The sequence below is a fragment of the Apodemus sylvaticus genome, chromosome 6, assembly GCF_947179515.1.
Source record: "Apodemus sylvaticus chromosome 6, mApoSyl1.1, whole genome shotgun sequence".
NCBI classification, from domain to species: domain Eukaryota; kingdom Metazoa; phylum Chordata; class Mammalia; order Rodentia; family Muridae; genus Apodemus; species Apodemus sylvaticus.
Window position 1 is genome coordinate 87,389,326 of NC_067477.1, and position 22,285 is coordinate 87,411,610.

Here is a 22,285-nt window from a genome sequence, read left to right on the forward strand (position 1 = left end):
GCAGTACTGTTGGTGAGACAGTATCTATCATGGGTTGCCCTGGAATGCACTACCAACCCCAAGCTAGTCTCAAACACATGACAATCTTCCTACATCAGCCTCCTGACTGACAGATTTATAGGTGTGACCCACCATGGCCAGTTTTGAAATGACTTAAACCATCATTTTTCAAAGTGTATGTTATAAGAACCATTATGCATTGTCACAGCTTCCTATTAAGTTAAATTCATTATTGTTGACTAGGCTAAATAGAATGAGAATAAGTGGTTATTAACCTAGAAAACTGGAATACCCAAAACATAATCCACACATCAAATGAGATACAAGAAGAAAGCAGGAGTGGTCCCTGGTTCTGGAAAGACTCAGTGAAACAGTATTTGGCAAAACCAGAACGGGGAACTGGGAAGGGGTGGGAGGGAGGACAGGGGAAGAGAAGGGGGCTTACGGGACTTTCGGGGAGTGGGGGGGGGGGCTAGAAAAGGGGAAATCATTTGAAATGTAAATAAATTATATCAAATAAAAAAAAAATACGTAGTATAAAATGGGAAAAGTTTCCTCAAAAAAGTAAAGGTTTAGAGAACACTACTTCATACCACACAAGCGGTAGTGGGCTTAGCCACTTAACAATGCTATTTTGTTCAAACTCAGAATCCACCCAGGACCTGCAAGCTTTTGTTAAGTACTGTTTGTATTCCAAAGGATTTATTCACATTCTTTTCAAGTCATAGAATTAAATTTTAATTCTGCAGAAGACTTTTAATAATGTAAAATCATGAGACTGTAAAAGACTTTAAGTACCTCACACAGTGCACTCTGAGTAAATACTTGCTGAATAGAAGCATCTAGCCTACCTCTGAGCTGAAAACAAGTCCACACCAAACCCCCGGCAGCCCAATTCTATCAAATCCGCATGATTGTTTCCTTCCTGGCACATTCCATAGCAAATATAAATGTAGCCCCAAGCTCCACAACACCTACAGACATTTTGAGGAGGAAATATAATATCTCAGAAGTTATTTTCTCCTGGAATAAGGTTACAAGCATAGTTCAGATAGTTTAATAAAGCCAGTTGAAAGCATAACATTTATACAAATGCTTACTTACAAACCTGGGGAAAGTCAAGCCAAGTTAACACCTACAGAATACTTTCATCCAGGCTGCAGAAAGGCAGTCTTAAAGGGACAGTGGCAGCCGCTGCTCTCTATCACAACTGCCTTCATGGAAACTTGACTCTGAATTGCACTGAAGCCTTGCCTACAGAATCCCACCTCTTTGTGCCTATTTTGATGTTTTAGGATAAAATGTTGTTTGTGAGAAACACAGGTTGCTTTCCCCTCAGTCACAGCAAGTCTTCTTTGGTGCTGTTCTGGGAGCCTCAGGACCAATGGTCTTCGCCTGTTTTTGAAAGTCTCAAAGGGAAGGCAACACAAAGCTCTAACCATCACAAAACACAACAGCTTTTCTTTTCCCCTTCACTAAGACACAGCCTTCTTAATGATTCAAATTCTACTACCATTCAACTAAAGCTATCCTAAGCATCTTTCTCCTGATTCATGAATCCCCAGGATCAATGTTATCTCTCAAACACTTCTCACATTCCCCCCTTCCCATTTTTACTATCTCAGTTTAACTCACTTGATCAATGTGGCTTATTTAGAGAAACATTCATGTAATTCTCATCTATCCTGCTAACAGAATTTGCAGAGGTTTAAATTAAAAATATAGAAAACAGAAAGTTAAATATACTGTAAATTATACATTGAAATCTATACCTTGCAGTATTAAAAAAAAAGAAATCTAAGCATGGGCCATCCTTGGTTTCCAAGCACTAAAAAGAGAGGCAGCAGATGAATTGTAAGCACGAGTTTGTATTTCTACTATACAAACATACATATTGATCTACTGACTCATATCTGTTAAATCAAGACTAATCCACTCTGATAAAACTACAGATACAGATACAGGGTTGGATTGCTATGTATTGCTATACAGGACCATCTTCCTATAAATTGATATCAAAGACCCAGTTATAATGTTTTGATAAGCATGAACCATATCAAGGAACATGTTATCTTAAGCAGGGTCTTCCAACTGAGAGAGCTCAATAAACCTCAAGAGTTGTAGGGAAAGTGTGATCAAAGCACCCTTACTGACTGAGGAAGAAGAGCCTTTATCTAAATAAACGTAGCTGAAATTCTGCTCATTTATATGCTCTTGGGGGGGGGGTCATAATATTGTCTTTTCAAGGATACCCCACACACACTAAACTATTCTTCTAATTAACATTTTCTTTTCTTAAATATTTGAAACCAGAAATCAGATTACTGGTAAGAATTTTTATTTCTGTGGTTCCCCTCGTCACAGCCCCATTTTTTTGGTATCTTAAAAAACAATAACAAAACAAACAACAACAACAACAAAAAGCAGTGCCTTAATCCCTATGTGACCCAAGCTAGCTGCAGTTTTTTTCCCAGCCGACTTTAGCCCCAGTCAACATCTTAAACATTCCCAGATACTGATAAAGCTGATATTCAGCAGAGTAAAAGATACTGGCCCAGTCCTGATCTAAATATTCATTGAACAGTCAATTCTATCCTATAACACCCCCAAGGCAGGACATACCTAGAGAGAGCATCACCCTGCCTCTCCTCTGTCAAGAGGATGAGGAACAGCATTCTGTATGTTCCTCAGATATATGTTTTGACTCATTAATATAGTGGCTGCTGCTCCTTTCTGTGGCGTTTCAACAAGTCCCATTGCAAAAGGGTTCAGGTCACTCCACTGTAGGAACTACGTTACTACAGCTTTTGTGGGCCCCCAGTCAATGACTACGAGGAACAAAACAATTTCCAACTTCAAATCCAGGCAGAACCTTTTTCTAAACAGTAAAAATTGGGTACAGAGGTTAATCAACTGAACTGGGCCTCTTCACAGAGTTGTATGCCCTAGACTACACAACACTTTTGTCACATGGTTTCCTGAAACAACATTTGTTCATTGATAGAGGTGTCATGGAGCATGAGGGACCAAGACTCCTGATCTCAGCTCCTTGTTAGCCAAACAGACAAACAAATAAACCAAAATAAATAAATAAATAAATAAAGTAATGAATGTTCCCTGGGTTATATAACCTGTTATAATTTATTTCAATTTCCCTAACGGGCTATTAGGATTTCAAACTGCTGTGATCAATTAAGCAAAAATGAAAACAAATGTCCACAAAATAAACCCTTTCCAAACATTCTTTTACATTAAAAGATTTAATTTTTAGTGTTCACCTATCTCAGGCTATCTTGGTACATGCAATAAAAAATGGCAAATTAATAGAAAGTATTCCCCCAAGGGAATAAACATAATGAAAATAAAATAAATGAAAAACAGTCTACAACTCCCTGCATATAACTTCCAAGCAGACAAAGATCCGCTGCCAAGATCCACTGCAAGCCATTTCATTGCCCCTTGCTGGAAAGATGAACAGCATTGCCAGCATGTCTGTACTGCTTGGACTTTGGAGGTGTGTGTTGTTGGTAGGATGGCTATATGAAGCAACCCCTGTACCATCCAGAGAAATAAAAGACACAGACAGGGGTGGTAACTGCAATCGTTTCCAGGTCTGACTGAGTTTCGGATATAACCACTGGTCTTGATTACTCCAAGCAAGGATGATTGCAGACCTTTACACTCCCATTTACCCAATGCCAATACTCAGAAAGTAAAATAATCTCCTGAGAAATGACTTTGTCCCTTTGACTTTTTGAAGTGTGTTGGGAGTTGCTCTTCTGAACAAAATGCCAAGGACAGTGGTTTCTATGGAAGCCTCCTGTAATCGTTACTTATGCTAAATATTGGCATCTATCATGAAATGTAACCACTCTGGTTCAAGGTTTAAGGCATCACCACAGCTGTCAATTTGACTTCAAAAGAGTAGAGATCTTGCAGAACTTAAGCGCCTTTATAATCCTCACCTCCAGTCTCACTTCAGACCCATCATGTCACAACACAAATACAGCAACTTTTTCTGCTCTCACAGTTCTTCACAACCTCCCTGACACTGCTCATTATTTCTGGTATTAATTAACTTCAGTCTCTTTTCTAGGTTGTCTTGGCTTCAACATCACCATCCAATCCCTTCCCATTATTGAAAGGCTGGAATAAACCCTGTTCTTCTCTCTACTACCTGGTTATTTAGCCAGGCATGACGCCCAGAAGAAACCTATCTGCCCAGGAACCGGAGGTGCGGCTATGACTCTCCAGTGCACGCATGCGCGGTAGCAGTGTGCCCTAGGCGGCTCTTAGAGCCGAGATTCCTCGGCCCCACCCGGCCTGCGTTGGAACCGAAAGTCCCTGGGTCCCCATGCACTGGATAGCCAGGGCCCCGGGCCCAGCGCTCCCCGCCACGCCGCCTGTTGGGATGATCCTAGGCTCTGGGGAGCCGATGGCCGGCGCCAGTTACCTCTCCATGGCCTGCAAAGTGTAGCTGATGAGCGGCCTCTCCAGAACCCGGCAGAACTGCTTCGGGGTGCGGACGCCCATCCTTTCCCCGCAACCCCCAGCGGGCAGCACGGCGGCCACAGTTCCCGGGCGGCTCCCGGGCTCCGCCCCGGCGGCAGACAATGTGGACTCCGGGAATGCTGAGCCCGCGCCCGCAGGGCCGCTCACGCAATGTCCTGGCTCAGCCGGCCTGCTCTGCGGCCCGGGCTCCATAGCGAGCAGAGCGCAGAACCCCGAGGTGCAGAAGGGAACCGAGAGCGAGACTCCAACACCGGCCCTGGGCCGAGATTACGGGTCGGACTGGGCCAGGAACGGTGCCAAGCGGACTCGGGGAAGGTGGCCTCGGGTGCTGATCGCGGAGAGAGCCAACAAGCCTGTCTTCCCAGCCTGGGCCCAGCGTCCCGAGGCAGCGCTCTTCCTGCTCTTCCCTCTATCCCTCCGGGCAGGCCGAGCTAAGGCTGCAGTGGCAGTCCTTACATATTTGACAGTCGCACACCGGCAGCTGTGTACCACACAGTCACAGGCCCCTTTCTAGATAAGTGGGAAATAGTTGTATTCAAGGTACAGTTCAAGACCCAGATGTGTGCACCTCGGTCATAAGAATTTCGTTATGTAGAGATGGCACCCTGATTCTACCGAGTGGAAAGATGAATGGCTAGGCAAAGTCTAGAAGCCGGTCTGCAAGGTTGATTTCCAGAACTGACTTCACGTTTGAACCACCAAGTAGTCCCTGAACTCAGTATTCCACACTCAAATTTTAAGATTTGATTGTGTGCAGCAAGGACTGTGAAATGTTTTTAAATTCCGCAGGTGATTGGCAAGTATGTTTTTGTTGTAACCAGAGGAGTACAGAAACCACACTAACTGCCGAATAATCAGCACACATCTCCTGTTAACAGGGGAAAAACACAAAAAAATTCTAGTGGTCATTTTCACTGACAGGGGAACACGGGTGCTGAGTAACTTGTGTAAGACCGCACAGCCAACGATGGCAAGGCAACCATAAATCTTCGGCTTCGAGGTGCAGTGAGCGTTGAGAAGTTTCAGGCCTGGTGCTCATCTAACCCTTATTTAGTACTGTCCTTCTGGGAAACATTGACGGAATAGAATGGGCACTCCAAATGCCAAGCACCATTGTATTCAGGATCTGGAATGTGAAATTCATGAGAGCGTGCCCTAGCTCTGCTTTTGGTTTGGATTGTATGCCCAGCTTCAGGAATGTGACAGGGGCCTAATACTTACTGAAGGAACTGCTGATTGAATAATGACAAAGGATAAGGAATTATTTGACCATGTATATTATCAATCTTCACCCATCAATAGCTAAATTAGAATCATAAAAACAAAAACTTGAGAATTGAAATTACCCAGTTACAGTATTAAATCTCATTATTTTTATCCACTTTGCCAATTGAAAGCATACAAAAATAAAAAATTCTCTTAGCCTCTTTTGTCTAATATTCTAAAGCCCTTTCTTTTGTTGCTTTCATTATGACTAATGGACAGCTTCTGTGCTAACTGAAGTTTGTTGAACTCTTGACCTTTAGATGAAAAGGAAGCTTTATAGCTTGCTTGTTTGTATTGCAATGCTTGGATGTTTCCTTTCCAGGAGACAGGAGTGTGTGAGGGAGAGAGAGACAGAGGAAAGCTGGTGTGAGGGGTCAGAAAGACTGATTGATTCTAGGAGAGAGCTCTTTGCTAGGTAGTTGGGGGTTTGATTGTTAGTGCTTGCTCAAAGGAGACACTAGAGAAGGCTCCATCTCATCTTATAAACAGAAGGATCACTATTGAAGCCCACTTCTCACTTATGAAGCCCAGTGACCAGTGCAGAGACAGAAGAGCCCTCAGCACGCAGAAAGCATCAGAGGCAGAGGAGCGGGGAAACTGGCCTCCATAAAACCCAGGATTTTGGGTCTTCCCAAAGTGGTTGCTGGTTAGAATTTTTTAAATCTGTGCATAGTGGTACATTATTTATGTGTCTTGTGGTATCAACCATTAAGTTGTATTATGGTAGGACATATTAAGTGTAGGGCTTGTAAATGAACACGTGGGTTATGGAGCAAGCCACCCAAAAGGATGGAACTTTCACAAGAAAGAGTGCTGGCAAGATACAGGCAAAGAAGCCTAGAATGCTCATGGTGGAAATTTAAATTAATATAGATTTATAGTCCTGTTTTAGTTAGGATTTTATCGTGGTGAAGAGACACCATGACCACAGCAACTCTTCTAAAGGAAAACATTTAATTAGGGCTGGTTTACAGTTCCAGAGGCTCACTCCATTAGAGTCGTGGTGAGAAGCACGGTGACATGCAGGCAGACTGCTAGAGAAGGAGATGAGAGTTCCCCATCGTGATCTGCACGCAGCAGAAATAAAGACTGTGGGCCACACTGGGCATAGCTTGAGCATATGAGACTTCAAAGCCCACCCTACAGTGACACTTCCTTCAACAAGACTATGTCTACTCCAACAAGATCACCCATCCTAACAACGTGTAATGTACAATTTTTCTCAGCCTCAAGCTCCCAGAATAGCAACTCAGACTCAACATATATTTATTTACAAATACCTAGGCCATATAGCTAGGCTCATTCCTTAACTAATAACTTAAAATAATCCATTTATATTCATATATAGTCTGACACATGACTGGTTTCCTCTCCTGAGGTACCATACGTCTGTTCTCACATCTTCCCCTATGATTCTTCCCACCTCCCTCTATCCAAGAATTCTTTCTGCCTACTGGATGTCCCACTTTCTGTTCTACACTTTCCTATAGGCCATTGGTTTGGTTTGGTTTTAATTGACAGGTGAAGCATCCATACAGTACACAGGATATTCTCTCTACAATCATGCCACTGCCTATAAGCCAAGTATTCACACATTGAGTGTATGGGGACCATCTCTATTCAAACAGCCACAAGGAGTTGGTATAGAAGTTCCATGAAGATTAAAAGGTGGACTACCATATGACCAAGATAGATTTCTCCTGTGCAACCTGAGGAAATAAATTCAGGGTACAATAATGTTCATGCTCTTTTAAGCAAGGCAATATTCATAATTTTACAGGCACAGAATTGGTCTAGCTGCCAGAGAGGAATGAATAAAGAATGTATGGTACATTCATGATGGGATGTTTGGCCATGAGGAAGAAAATCACATCATGTCATTTGCACAGAGTAGAAGGAGCTGGGGATCATGTCAAGTATCACATTTTCTCTCATACACAGGGGACCATTGAAGTAGACTAAGACTTCTCCCTCTGTGGGACACAGAGGAAGACAGGGTAGTGAAGAGGATGAACGTGAGTCAACACAGGCATTCCTTCGGGAATGAACACCTCACAGAGAAACCTTTTCATTCCCATAACTAAAAATGGCCTGCCTTATAAATACTACAAGATCATTTTCCATAACCAAAACTTGGCAAATTATAGCAAGACTCTGACAGCATTGGTTAAGATTTGTTCTTAGAGAAAAATACAGTAATCTTGATCCTGTTACTAAGAATCCTGAGGTCGTATATGCCGTATATAACAAAATGCAGCAGATCAACTGGTAGCGAGCAAAGGGACAAACAACAGTCTTCATGCATATATGGTAAAAGTGATATCTTATTCATATTGTATGGACATAAAGAATAGACTCCATTCAATATACTCACAGTAATAGAAACAATTTCCTGTTGCATCAGCTTATAGCAACTGACTTAGGGTTTCTATCACTGTAACGAGATGCCATGACCATAGTAACACTTATAAAGGAAAACATTTCATTGGGCCTGGCTTACAAGTTCAGAGGCTTAGGCCATTATCATCATGGTAGAAAGCATGCAGGCAGACATGATACTGGAGAGTAAGCTGAGAGGTCTACATCTGGATCCATAGGCAGCAGGAAAAAGAACGCCACACTAGGCATAGCTTGAGCATAGGAGACCTCAAAGCCCACCCCCATAATGGCACACTTTCTCCAACAAGGCTACATCTACTCAAGAACAAGGCCACACCTCCTAATAGTGCCACTCCTTATGGACCAAGCATTCAAACAGATAAGTCTATGGGGACCTTCCCAATTCAAACAACCACAGCACCTGACCATCATTTGAGAAATTAAGGAGATAGGATGGTGAGTAGGAGCACAAGCTGCACAAGTTCTAATCCCAGCACCCATGTAAGAAGACATATACCCACTGCCCCTGGAGGTACTGCATGTGTTCCTGCTGTATCACATGTCTCTCAGTAGGTGGCAGAGAGGAGAGAGGCTATGGTCCGACCTATAAACATAGGAATGATTAATAGCCTAATATTCCCTGGAAAAAGGAGAGCCTGAGATGGCCACCAGTCCGGCACCGTGCAGGCTTCAGGGGGCAGACCATGAACAAGACGCCCCCTGATTGACATAATACATAACCTAGGCACCACTGAGAAAAGTAAGTAGTAGAGAAATGGGATAGAAAGAGAAACAGAAAGATATAGGTACAGTGAAGAGAGTCAGAACTGGAGACTTGAAGGTAGGTAGAAACAGCTTGATGTGAGTAGCTTGTTGTATGGACATAAACAATAGATTCTATTCAATATACTCACAGTAATAGAAACAATTTCCTGTTGTATCAGCTTATAGCACCTGACTTAGATTTTCTATCACTGTGATGAGACACCATGACCATAGCAACTCTTATAAAGGAAAACATTTCATTGGGCCTGGCATGCAATGCCTTTGGTGGGCTTTGAGGTCTCCGATGCTCAAACTATGCCTAGGACCCACCTGAGACATGTTTGAGTTCACAGCCCTGCAGCAGCTTGGGGCTATTACTGCCAAAGACCAGGCAATGTCCAGGTGGTGTGCACATGGGTGAGGCAGTACAAAGGCATAATCATGGGAGAGACGACCCTTGTCTGCCATGTAGTGGCACAGGTAAAGTAGAGACTCCCTTCACCTCTTACCCCTTGCCACCTCCAGAAGACAGGAGACCTAGCCTGGAAGTCATCAGAGTGGGAGAGCTGGCTCTGTCCCTTACCTGCTTCAGCACTTGGGAAAACAAGTCCTGCACCACAGTAGCACTAGCCCTGGATGTGGGGATGATAGGTAGGCAGGCCCTAGGGTGTGACCACAGGAGAGTGACACCTGCTTCTTGTCTGTGTGGTGGTGTGGACTAGAGAGAGAGCCCCCTCCTCCTTTCCTTCATTCCTTGCCACCTATGGCAGAAGGGAGAGCTGGTCCCAGGATTCTGAGAGTGGGAGAAGGGGCAATGTCCCTCACGGGATGCAACACTTGGAAGAAAGGGCCCTGCATCTCAGCTCGGCAGCAAGGTAGAGTTGGCCCTGGTTGCAGGGGTTGATGGCAAAAATGGCCTGGGAGCAGAGAGCAGGAGAGCAGGAGAGCCAGCAGGCTGAGCAGCTCAGGACCTCTCAGTTCCCTCTCCAGGACTTTGAATTGGCCTAGCCCAACACCTATCCCATCAAAGAACTGCTGGAGTCCAGGAAGGGGTTGGTCCTACAGATCCAAAACCCTCAGGATCTCCATCACACAGGGCATCAGCAGGATATCCAAGAGGAGTCCCAGCGAGGATCCAGTATTGAGAGAGCAGCAGAAGCCAGAGACCTCATACATTGCAAAGAACATTTGCAAGCAAAGAAGTGTGGACAAAAGGGTGTACTGTGGGACAAACTGTGGCACACTACAGCTTCCACAATGAGTTTTTTCCCCCTATGTTGGGAAGAAGCTATAAAAGTGGAGGTTAGGTGTGAAGAGGGGGGAGATGAGTAGAATTGGGGTTCATGATGCGAAGTTCACAAAGAACTAGGATAGAGTTTTTAAAAAATAAAAAACAAATAACCTAAGTACAGAGCAGTAGAGACATGTAGACCCCAGAGGATCAGTTGCCAGCCAACCTAGCCAAAATAGTGAGCCGAGAGTTCAGAGAGAGCCTCTGCCTGCTTCAAGGCAATAAGGAAAAGAATAATAGAAGGGAAAAAAAAAAACAGGAAAACATTGTGTCTTCCTCTGTCCTCCTTATACCCATACATGCACACTTAACCTGTACTCTGACATATATTCACCACACACACACACACATACATCATGGAACAAGTAGAGAACAGTATATCAGGAATGGAAAACAAAATAAAGAAATTCAGAAACTGACAGAAATTAAAATAAGAAAGTCTGAACACCAATAACATATGAAGCTTTTAAATAAAGGGGGGCTAAAGACATAAATAATATGTTCAATTGTCTCAGTAAATATTCCCAATTTAGGGAAAATGATAAGCATGCACATTCTGAAGACGTTTGTTACAGAACACAATATGACAAGAGACAAATGCCCATGTTAGATAATTAGCCAACTAAACAAACAGAATGCAGCAGCAAGAGAAGCACCAAGTTACATGTAAAAAGAAAACCTATCAGAACTATAGACAATGTCTCAACAGAAGCTCCAAAAGAGAGGAGTGGATGATATATTAGTCCTTCCCACATCTGTCATCAGTCAAGACAGTTCCTCACACCAGTCTGCCAAGGCAAGGCTCGTGCTGAGAATGGTGAATTCCTCCAAAGTGGCTCTAGGTTGTGTCAAGCTGAAAATGAAAACTAACCAAGCTCCAAAAGACAATTAGTTGTCAACCTAGATTACTGTAAGCATCAATCCAGCAAAATGATTTGTCATAATTGAAGAAGAAAGGAAAACTTTCCATAATAACAATAAACTTAAGAAACACATTGCCACTAAACCAGCCCTACAAGGATACTTGAGAGCGAAGGAAATAGCATGGTTCTGTAAACCCAGTACTACAGTGGATGGATAAGGTAGGAAACAGCCAGATCCTTGGAACTCCATAACCAGATAGTCTTGCCAAACACGTGGGCTCCTGTTTCATGAAAGACCTTGACTCAAAAGTAAAATGTAGAGTCACTGGGAAAGACATCTGATATCACAGCCTCTAGCTTCCATATGCACGCTTTCATCCATGCACACACACACACACACACACACACACTCACACTCACACACACCATACCTATAGGCATATACACACACCCAAAAGAAGATATGTAAAGGAATCCATTGAGCTGACAATAAAGATAAGCACATTCATGGTGCTGTACAAAAGAATAAAAGAAGAAAGATGCAAAACCAAGAAAATATTAGAAATTAATACACACCTTTCAACAGAAACTGAACGTTAATAGACCGATCAGAAGACAGACCAAAAAAAAAAAACCTAATTGTTGGCTTAGAGACACACCTTGCCATCAAAAGCAGACACAGCCTAATTGAGAAAAGATGGAAAAGTTATTCGAAGGAAACAGAAGTAGAGGTCAAGGAAGGGTGGTTGCTATTTATAATAAAATGGACTCCAAATCAAAATTAATCAAAAGAGATTTTTAGAGATGGTCACTTTATACCAATTAAAAGAACCATTCATTAAGAGGACATTACAATTCTAAACATGCACTGAGCACCCGTGAGTGAAAGAGAAGTTTCACCAAATAGAGGAAAATTAAAACAATATCTTGCCAAAATTGGACAAAACTGGAATTCTTCATCAAGATAGAAGCTCAAGAAGATTTACTGATGAAAGATGTATCAAATAAATAAAACAGAAATTATAAAAATTCTCAGAACGTAAAGCAAGTGAAAAATACAATGTCTGTGCTACGAGGTACAAAGAAAGCATCCTGCCCTTGTTAGTTACTATTGCAGAGATAAAACTCCATGACCAAAAGCAAGTTGGGGAGAAAAGGGTTTATTTAACTTACACTTCCACATTGCTGTTCATCATCAAAGTAAATCAGGACAAAAACTCAAACGGGGCACAGTCCTAGAGACAGGAGCCCAAGCAGAGACCGCGGAGGGGCACTGACCACTGGCTTGTTCCACAAGGCTCACTCAGGCTACTTTCTTTTCTTTCTGTTCCAAAAAAAATGCATTTTTATTCACAAAATATGTTGACACAGAAAAGTATTAAAAACAATGAATAAGTTAAAAGATATTATAGGTTATAGGAAGGTGTAGGATACAGACTTGTGACACCAATGAATGTGGTTTTAAATATTAGCAACAAATAAATGCAGTTCAGTTAGAAATAGCATGTATGGCTGTCGTCAAAATAAAAATAGTTAGAAAACTATAATAAAACCTAAAAGACAAAAATTCTCTTCAGAAAAGGCAAATAGATGAGAAATGCCATGAACATTCCAGCTGTGTTCACAGTATAATCCTATTGCTGAAGATACTAAGTTCTTTGGCTGCAGGACATAGAGAAACCAGTTTTTAAATGGCTGTGTAAGTTCCTTCTTGTTGGAGAGCTTTCATTGTGCTGGGAAATGCTGAGCAGGTTGCTGGGGAAATAACCCATCAACAAGTTTACTCAATGAAAGACCCTAACTGCAACGAATACCAATCTCCCAGGGCAATAATACCCACAAGTGCAATGGTCGCGTGACTGTTGTAGGCTTATTAATGACTTTTTTGATAGAATTTGAACCCTGTTCCTCAGGAAAGAATCCAAGCCTGGTGATGTAATTCTTGTCAAAAATTTTTATCTGGGGAGAACATAGCCCCTAGTGAGAGAACTAGTTATTGCTATTTTGCTAAATGAACCTGTTGTTGAGTTACCTTCTCAATGTGTTTGTTCACATTTTTATAGTCACAAACTGCTCTCAACCTTGGTCAGGGAAGATAACATTCTGAATTGAACAAAAGTCAATACAGAGGTGCAGTCAAAGAGCAGGGAAGGTACTGGTCCCTCGTCACTAAATTGGATATTTTTACCAAGTACCCAATGCTCAGGGAACAACATGGAAGATGCTGAAAGAGTGAGAGAACTGCTGGGGGATGGAGAGGAAGGCTGTGAAACACTGCCCTCTGGACATGCACAAAATGCAAGTGTAAGTAGATCAAAGACATGGAATTGGATACACTAAATCCAATAGAAGAGAAAGTGGGAAAGGGCCTTGAACATATCCATATAGGAGACAATTTCCTGAATCAATGGCTCTAAGATCAACAATTGATTAATAAGACTCATTAAACTGAAAAGCTTCTGTAAGGCAAAGGCCAGTGTCAAAAGGAAAAGACAACAGCCTACAGAATGGAAAAAGATCTCCATTAACCCTACACCCAACATCCAAAATGTGTAAAGATGTCAAGAAGGTAGAAATCAATAAATTAGTTCACCTAATTAAAAGAAAAGGGATACAAGTTAAACAGAATTCTCAGCAGAGGAATCTTGAATGGCTGAGAAGCACTTAAACAAATGTTCAACATTCTCAGTCATCAGGGAAATGCAAATCAAATCAACACTGAAATTCCATCTTACAACCATCAGAATGGCTAAGATCAAAAACTCAAAAGTCAACGCATGCTGGCGAGGATATGGAGCAAGGGGAGCACTCCTTCATTGATGGTGGGAATGCAGACTTGTACAACCACTCTGGAAATCAATCTGATAATTTCTCAGAAAATTGGAAATAGTTCTACCTGAAGATCCAGCTATACTGCTCCTGAGTATATACCCAAAACATGCTCTACCACACCACAAGTACACATGCTCCTCTACGTTCATAGAAGCTTTATTCATAATAGCCAAAAAACTGGAAACAACATAAATACCCTTCAACCAAAGAATAAATATAGAAAATATAATGTTTTTATAATGGAATACTATTCAGCTATTATAAACAAGGACATCATGAATTTTGCAGCAAATGAATAGAACTAGAAAATACCATCCTGAGTGGAGTAACCCAGACCCAAAAGGACATGCATGGTATGTACTTACTTATAAGTAGATATTAGGATACTCTCTATACTCCACAGACCCAAGCAAGGACACTTGAACCTCACTTAGAAGGGGGAATTAAATTGTCATAGGAGGCAGGGGCAGGGAGGGAAGCGGGAGGGAAAAGGGATGGTGAGGGCAATATCATGTAGGGGGAGAGACAGGAGAGAGGACCAGAAGGACTTGAGAATGAATGGAAATCTACAGTTGTCAGGGGTAGAGAGGTGGGTGGCATCTCAAGGACATGATAGAAACCTGGGATGAGTAAGGCTACTGGGAGGCTATGGGGGATAGCCAGATCCATGGATCTGGTGTTTCCTTAATTGAGGCTCCTTCCTCTCCTGTGACTCTAGCTTGTATGAATATGACATAAAATTAGCCTGCACACAGTCCTGTGAGGAAAACTATAGGTGTGTGCATTTCAAAACAATCAGATATCATACATAACAAGTCCAACATTACTATATAGAAAAAAATCATAAAGCTTAGGGCAGTAATTAATTTAAACGAAACCAAGAGCAGTATATGAAGAATCTGAAACACAGTGTTGTTTCTTTGAAAAGCTAAGCAAACTTTTCAAAGTAACCAAAAGAAACAGAAAAAAAGGTCCAAATTAATAAAACTAGAAGTACAAAAGAAAACATTACTGTAGATACCAATGAAATTTAGAAACTTGTTCAGACATACCTAAAACTTTTATTTTTTAGTAAATGAGAAAATCTGGAATAAATAAAAGAATTCCTAGACACATGTGGCCTAACAAAAGTAAGCCAGGGTGAGATAAATAATTAAAGCAAATCAATAACAAAGTGTGAAGAAAGAAACAGAAAAAAAGGTCCAAATTAATAAAACTAGAAGTGCAAAAGAAAACATTACTGTAGATACCAATGAAATTTAGAAACTTGTTCAGACATACCTAAAACTTTTATTTTTTAGTAAATGAGAAAATCTGGAATAAATAAAAGAATTCCTAGACACATGTGGCCTAACAAAAGTAAGCCAGGGTGAGATAAATAATTAAAGCAAATCAATAACAAAGTGTGAGATTGAAACAGTAATTTTAAAAAAGAAACCTCCCATCCACCAACTAGACATTGAAGCCCAGATAGACTTGCTGCTGTATTCTACAGAACTTTAAAGAGCCCATAGCAAACTCTTCATTATATTCTGTAGAGCATGAAGTAAGGTACAGCTACCAAGCCTTTAAAAACAACAGCAGCGGCAGCAGCAGCAGCAGCAGCAACAGCAACAACAACAACAACAACAACAACAACAACGTCATTAATTACCCCAGTACCAAAACTGGGTAAAGATACAATAAAAAGTAAGAAAACTAAAGGTCTAAGTAAACATGGATCCAATGAATTTGCCCACAAAAAGGATATTTTATCATGATGAAGACTGCTTCATTCTAAGGGTGCAGTGATGTAAAATAAGCAAATCAATAAATGTGAACGAATACAAGTGGACTCAAGGACAGAAATCATATAATCACCTCAAAAGATAGACAAAGGGATTTTTGACAAAATCCAATGTTCCTTCTCAATAAAAGCTGTAAGAAAGAAACCAAAGCAAAACAGTAGCAGAAGGACTATACCCTATCATAATGAAGGCTGTGTGTGAGAAACTCATACCCTACAATGTACTAAAGGTGAAAATCTCAATGCATTTCAACTCAAATAGGGACCTAGATGATGGTCATCTTAGCTTGGAAAATAAGAAAAGACCATGGAATAAAAGAGATACAAATAGAAAAAGGAAAGGTCCATGGGATAAATGGACCTTTACTTACTTACTTGGGAATAATACAATTTTTTTTTAAGTGTCCTTAACTTTTATTAGGCCACCATTAATACATTTCAAGCAATGATTTTAGTCTTAGCTATTTGCTTCTAAAAGAGATTCATTAAGTTCTATTCTTCTTTTTTTGTTGTTGTTGTTGTTTTGTTTTTGTTTTTGTTTTGTTTTTTTGCTTTTTTTTAATTCGATAAATTTTTTATTTACATTTCAAATGATTTCCCCTTTTCTAGCCCCCAACTCCCCGAAAGTCCCATCAGCCCCCTTTCCTCCCCGTTTTCCCACCCAACCCTTCCCACTTCCTTGTTCTGGTTTTGCCCTATACTGTTTCACTGAGTCTTTCCAGAACAAGGGACCACTCCTCCTTTCTTCTTGTACCTCATTTGATGTGTGGATTATGTTTTGGGTATTCCAGTTTTCTAGGTTAGCACCCACTTATTAGTGAGTGCATACCATGATTCATCTTTTGAGTCTGGGTTACCTCACTTAGTGTGATGTTCTCCAGCTCCATCCATTTGCCTAAGAATTTCATGAATTCATTGTTTCTAATGGCTGAATAGTACTCCATTGTGTATATATACCACATTTTTTGCATCCACTCTTCTGTTGAGGGATACCTGGGTGCTTTCCAGCTTCTGGCAATTATAAATAAGGCTGCTATGAACATAGTGGAACATGTAACCTTATTACATGCTGGGGAATCTTCTGGGTATATGCCCAGGAGTGGTATAGCAGGATCTTCTGGAAGAGAGGTGCCCAGTTTTCGGAGGAACCGCCAGACTGATTTCCAGAGTGGTTGTACCAATTTGCAACCCCACCAGCAGTGGAGGAATGTTCCTCTTTCTCCACATCCTCGCCAACATCTGCTGTCTCTTGAATTTTTAATCTTAGCCATTCTGACTGGAGTAAGGTGAAATCTCAGGGTTGTTTTGATTTGCATTTCCCTAATGACTAATGAAGTTGAGCATTTTTTAAGATGCTTCTCCACCGTCCGAAGTTCTTCAGGTGAAAATTCTTTGTTTAACTCTGTACTCCATTTTTTAATAGGGTTATTTGGTTTTCTGGAGTCTAACGTCTTGAGTTCTTTATATATATTGGATATTAGCCCTCTATCTGATGTAGGATTGGTGAAGATCTTTTCCCAATTTGTTGGTTACCGATTTGCCCTTTAGATGGTGTCCTTTGCCTTACAGAAACTTTGTAATTTTATGAGGTCCCATTTGTCAATTCTTGATCTTAGAGCATAAGCTATTGATGTTCTGTTCAGGAACTTTCCCCCTGTACCGATGTCCTCAAGGGTATTCCCCAGTTTCTTTTCTATTAGCCTCAGAGTGTCTGGCTTTATGTGGAGGTCCTTGATTCATTTGGAGTTGAGCTTAGTACAAGGATGGATCAATTCCCATTCTTCTGCATGCTGACCTCCAGTTGAACCAGCACCATTTGTTGTAAAGGCTATCTTTTTTCCATTGGATGTTTTCAGCCCCTTTGTCGAGGATCAAGTGGCCATAGGTGTGTGGGTTCATTTCTGGATCTTCAGTCCTGTTCCATTGATCCGCCTGCCTGTCACTGTACCAATACTATGCCGTTTTTAACACTATTGCTCTGTAGTATTGCTTGAGGTCAGGGATACTGATACCCCCAGAATTTCTTTTATTTTTGAGAATAGTTTTAACTATCCTGGGTTTTTTGTTATTCCAGATGAATTTGAGGATTGCTCTTTCTAACTCTGTGAAGAATTGAGTTGGGATTTTGATGGGTATTGCGCTGAATCTGTATATTGCTTTTGGCAAAATGGCCAGGAATTATACAATTTTATACATAGGAAATCGTAAACATTCTACCAGAAACACTTAGATCTAACAGAAAGTTTGCAAAGGGACAGTATACAAAATTAGCATAAATCTAACAAAGGAAATAAAGATCTCCACAACAAAAACTAAGACCCTGAAGGATGAGATTACAACAAATCACAAAATAGAAAGAACCCACATGCTCATAGTTCAGCAGAATTAATATTGGAAAAATGGCTTTACTACCAAAAAAGAAAAATTTACAGAGTCAATATCATACCAATCTTTTTTTTACAGAAATAGTTTTTTAAAACTAATATAAATACAGAGAATTTCCTGGATATGCAAAGCAAAAAGAATACTTCTGATTTAAAGTTGCATTATAGAGCCATGGTAACAAAAACATATGGTAATGGCCTCTATCTGTATAGATCAATGGACTAGAATACAAGACTCAGACATAAGCTCACATGTAACAACAGTCAGGTGATTTGACAAGGGTGCAAAAAAAGAAAAACAAGTAGCTTTTTCAACTAATGGTGCTGGCAAAACAGAATGCAGAGGAAGTAGAGACATCAAGTTAGTTCCCTGTCTCTTACCCTGAATGAAAATGAATTCCAAATGAAAGCTAAACAAAATAAACAATTTGTGTAAGATGTAAAATTTAGCAACTGTTAGGGGAAATTTTAGAGAAACAACTCAAAATATTGACAAGGTGAAGACTGGCCAGTCAAATAATGCCTGTGATTGACAAACAAGATCTTACAAAATTCCTTTGGGAAGCAATCAGTGAAAAGACACTCTACAGAATGGGAGAGAAATCCGACTAGCAATATACTTGGCAGATGATTAGTACCTAGAATTAAGAAAGAACTCAAAAATTAAACACTAGAACAAACAATTCAATTGTTAGACGGTCTAATGTAATGAGCAGACAGCCCACAAAAAGTCAAGTACAGGTGATCAATCAACATGAAAAAAAAATGTTAACCTCATCTTTCAAGAATATAAAATTAAAACTCTATCTAGATTCCACCTCAGCCTAGTCAGAATGACCATCATCAAGAAAACGAAAAACAGTATTAGTGAGACTATGAGCCAAAAGGAGCCCTAATATATTGTTGATAAATATTATTAAGTTAGTCTTGTATTTATGGAAATCATTATGCATTTTCCTCAAAGAACTAAAAGACAACCTTCCGTTTGACCCCAAATGCTGTTAGAGCCAGAGACAAATGCTTCACACGCTAAAGGGGAATGAGGATGCAGTAGTGGCTGATTCCACGAGGTCCACCACAGACATTTTATGGCGCGCTGAAATTAGTGATAAATTGACTTCTTCACCTATAGCTCCCACAGCAGCTTTCCAAACTCAAGGTCCTACACAGTGACTTAGGGACTTATTCCACTTGTGTCTCAGCACTGTTCTACAGTGTGTAGAGGTATTAGAATTAGGTCATTGCTTCTGTTCTCAGAGACCAGAAGAAGTAGGGTCCTTTGATGTGGAATCCAAGATAAGACCTTTGTGTGATTTCCACACATCATGATTGTGGAACATCCTCAGAAATATGAAAAATTTGGGAGTGTCTTTGAGAGTCACAGTGCCTTTCTTAGTGTGGAAGCAAGCTTTCAACTTGGGAGTTAGAGTGTAGGACACACATGGTCACAGAAAAGTTCTACTAAACCAATGGCCTCTTCAAAATCTGAAAATTTCGAAGTATGAAATCCATTGACATATAAATATTTCACTTGTTTGCTTAGAGTCACACCAAAATACTTTATATAGTTTGTGGCTATTGTGAAGGGTATCATTTCCCTAACTTCTTTCTCAGCCTGCTTATCCTTTGAGTATAGGAAGGCTACTGATTTGCTTGAGTTGATTTTATAACCAGCCACTTTGCTGAAGTTGTTTATCAACTGGTGGAGGTTTTTGGGTCACTTAAGTAGACTATCATGTCATCTGCAAATAGTGATAATTTGACTTCTTCCTTTCCAATTTGTATCCCCTTGACTTCCTTATGTTGCCTAATTGCTCTAGCTAGAACTTCAAGTACTACATTGAAAAGATATGGAGAGAGAGGACAGCCTTGTCTAGTCCCTAATTTTAGTGGGATTGCTTCAAGTTTCTCTCCGTTTAGTTTGATGTTGGCTACCGGTTTGCTGTATATTGCTTTAATGATGTTTAGTTATGGGCCTTGAATTCCTGTTCTTTCCAAGACTTTTAGCATGAAAGGATGCTGAATTTTGTCAAATGCTTTTTCTGCATCTAATGAGATGATCATATTTTTTTTTCTTTGAGTTTGTTTATGTAGTGGATAGCATTGATGGGTTTCCGTATATTGATCCATCCCTGCATCCCTGGGATGAAACCTACTTGATCATGGTGGATGATCATTTTGATGTGTTCTTGGATTCGGTTGGCAAGAATTTTATTAAGTATTTTTGCATCAATATTCATAAGGGAAATTGGCCTGATTCTCTTTCTTTGTTGGATATTTGTGTGGTTTTGGTATCAGCGTAATCATGGCTTAATAGAACGAGTTGGGTAGAGTTTCTTCTGTTTCTATTTTGTGGAATAGTTTGAAGAGTATTGGTGTTAGGTCTTCTATGAAGGTCTGATAGAATTCTGCACTGAAGCCATCTGGTCCCGTGCTTTTTTTTGGTTGGGAGACTTTCTATGACCCTTTTTATTTCTTCAGGTGTTATGGGACTGTTTAGATGATCTATCTGATCCTGATTTAGTTTTGGTGTTGGATATCTGTCTAGGAAACTGTCCATTTCCTCCAGATTCGCCAGTTGTGTTGAGTATAGGCTTTTGTAGTAGGATCTAATGATTTTTTTGAATTTCCTCAGTTTCTGTTGTTATATCTCCCTTTTCATTTCTAAGTTTGTTAATCTGTATACTGTCTCTGTGCCCTTCAGTTAATCTGGCTAAGGGTTTATCTATCTTGTTGATTTTCTCAATAACCCTATTAAAAAATCGGGTACAGATCTAAACAAAGAATTTTCACCTGAAGAAATTTGGATGGCTGAGAGGCACCTTAAGAAGTGCTCAGCATCATTAGTCATTAGGGAAATGCAAATCAAAACAACCTGAGATTTCACCTTACACCAGTCAAAATGGCTAAGGTCAAAAACTCAGGAGACAGCAGGTGTTGGCTAGGATGTGGAGAAAGATGAACACTTCTCCATTCCTAGTGGGGCTTTAAGATGGTACAACCACTTTGGAAATCAGTCTGGCAGTTCCTCAGAAAACTGGACATGACACTTCCGGCGGACCCTACTATACCTCTCCTGGGCATATACCCAAAGGATTCCCCGGCATGCAATAAAGACACATACTCCATTATGTTCATAGCAGCCTTATTTATAATAGCCAGAAGCTGGAAAGAACCCAGATGTCCCTCAAAGGAGGAATGGATACAGAAAATGTGGTATATTTACACAGTAGAATACTACTCAGCAATTAGAAGCAATGAATTCACAAAATTTTTAGGCAAATGGTTTGATCTGGAAAATATCATCCTACGTGAGGTAACCCAATCACAAAAGAATACACATGGAATGCAATCTCTGATAAGTGGATATTAATTAGCCCAGAAGCTCTGAATACCCAAGGCACAAATCGCATAACAAATGACTCCCATGAAGAAGTATGGAGAAGGTCCTGATCCTGGAAAGGATTGATCTAGCATTGGAGGGGAATATAAGGACAAGGAGGAGAAAAAGGAGGGAGGTGATTGGAGAATGGATGGAGAGAAGAAGGTTTATGGGACATATGGGGAGGGGGGATCTGGGAAAGGGGAAATCATTTGGAATGTAAACAAAGAATATAGAAAATAAAAATATTAAAAAAAAAGAAATCCATTGACCTCAGAGCATTTGTTTAGAAAAAAGTACTTTATTACAGAGAGCCAAGGAGACCAAGCTCTGAGAAGTAGCTACCATGGAGGGCCATGCCTGGTTGTCTGTAGGGTGGAGGCATGAAGGGACATGAACTGCTTAGTCTGGTTCCCAATCCAGTTGCCCATGGACATAGCAGTTTGTGTCGTATCCTCAGTATGATTTCCAGGGATATCATCTGGAGTAGATGATAAATGGAAGTAGATAGTATTTTACAGCCCATCTCCAGTAATCTACTCTGCTACTTAGACCACAATTATAAAGTTTCCCCAACCTCTCAAAACACTGACACCAGCCAGATATGAAGTTTTCAAACAGAGGAGCCTGTTGAGGACATTTAACTCATAGCATTCTTCTTCTGCCCCCCCCCCCATAGACTGATAGTCATCTCATAATAAAAAATATAGTCATTCCTACTTTAAGCTCCCTACAGTGTTAATAAGCCTCAGTACTATTCAAAAGTCCAAAGGCTCTTTAGAGACTTAAGGCTGTGTGCTGGCTAGTTTTATCTCAACTTGACAC

At 40.5% G+C, this 22,285-nt stretch overlaps 1 protein-coding gene and 1 pseudogene across 1 annotated transcript in view; one reads left to right on the forward strand and one right to left on the reverse strand.

Moving 5' to 3' along the window:
• Crppa (CDP-L-ribitol pyrophosphorylase A) overlaps positions 1 to 4,949 on the reverse strand; it is a 313,308-nt gene extending 308,359 nt beyond the window's left edge. Inside the window, exon 1 of the mRNA XM_052185927.1 lies at positions 4,454 to 4,949. Within this exon, the coding sequence (XP_052041887.1) occupies positions 4,454 to 4,704 (251 nt within the window). The 5' untranslated portion in view covers positions 4,705 to 4,949. The remainder of the gene's footprint in view (positions 1 to 4,453) is intronic.
• Positions 4,950 to 8,676: 3,727 nt separating this feature from the next.
• On the forward strand, positions 8,677 to 8,795 carry LOC127688249 (uncharacterized; annotated as a pseudogene).
• Positions 8,796 to 22,285: the final 13,490 nt, after the last annotated feature.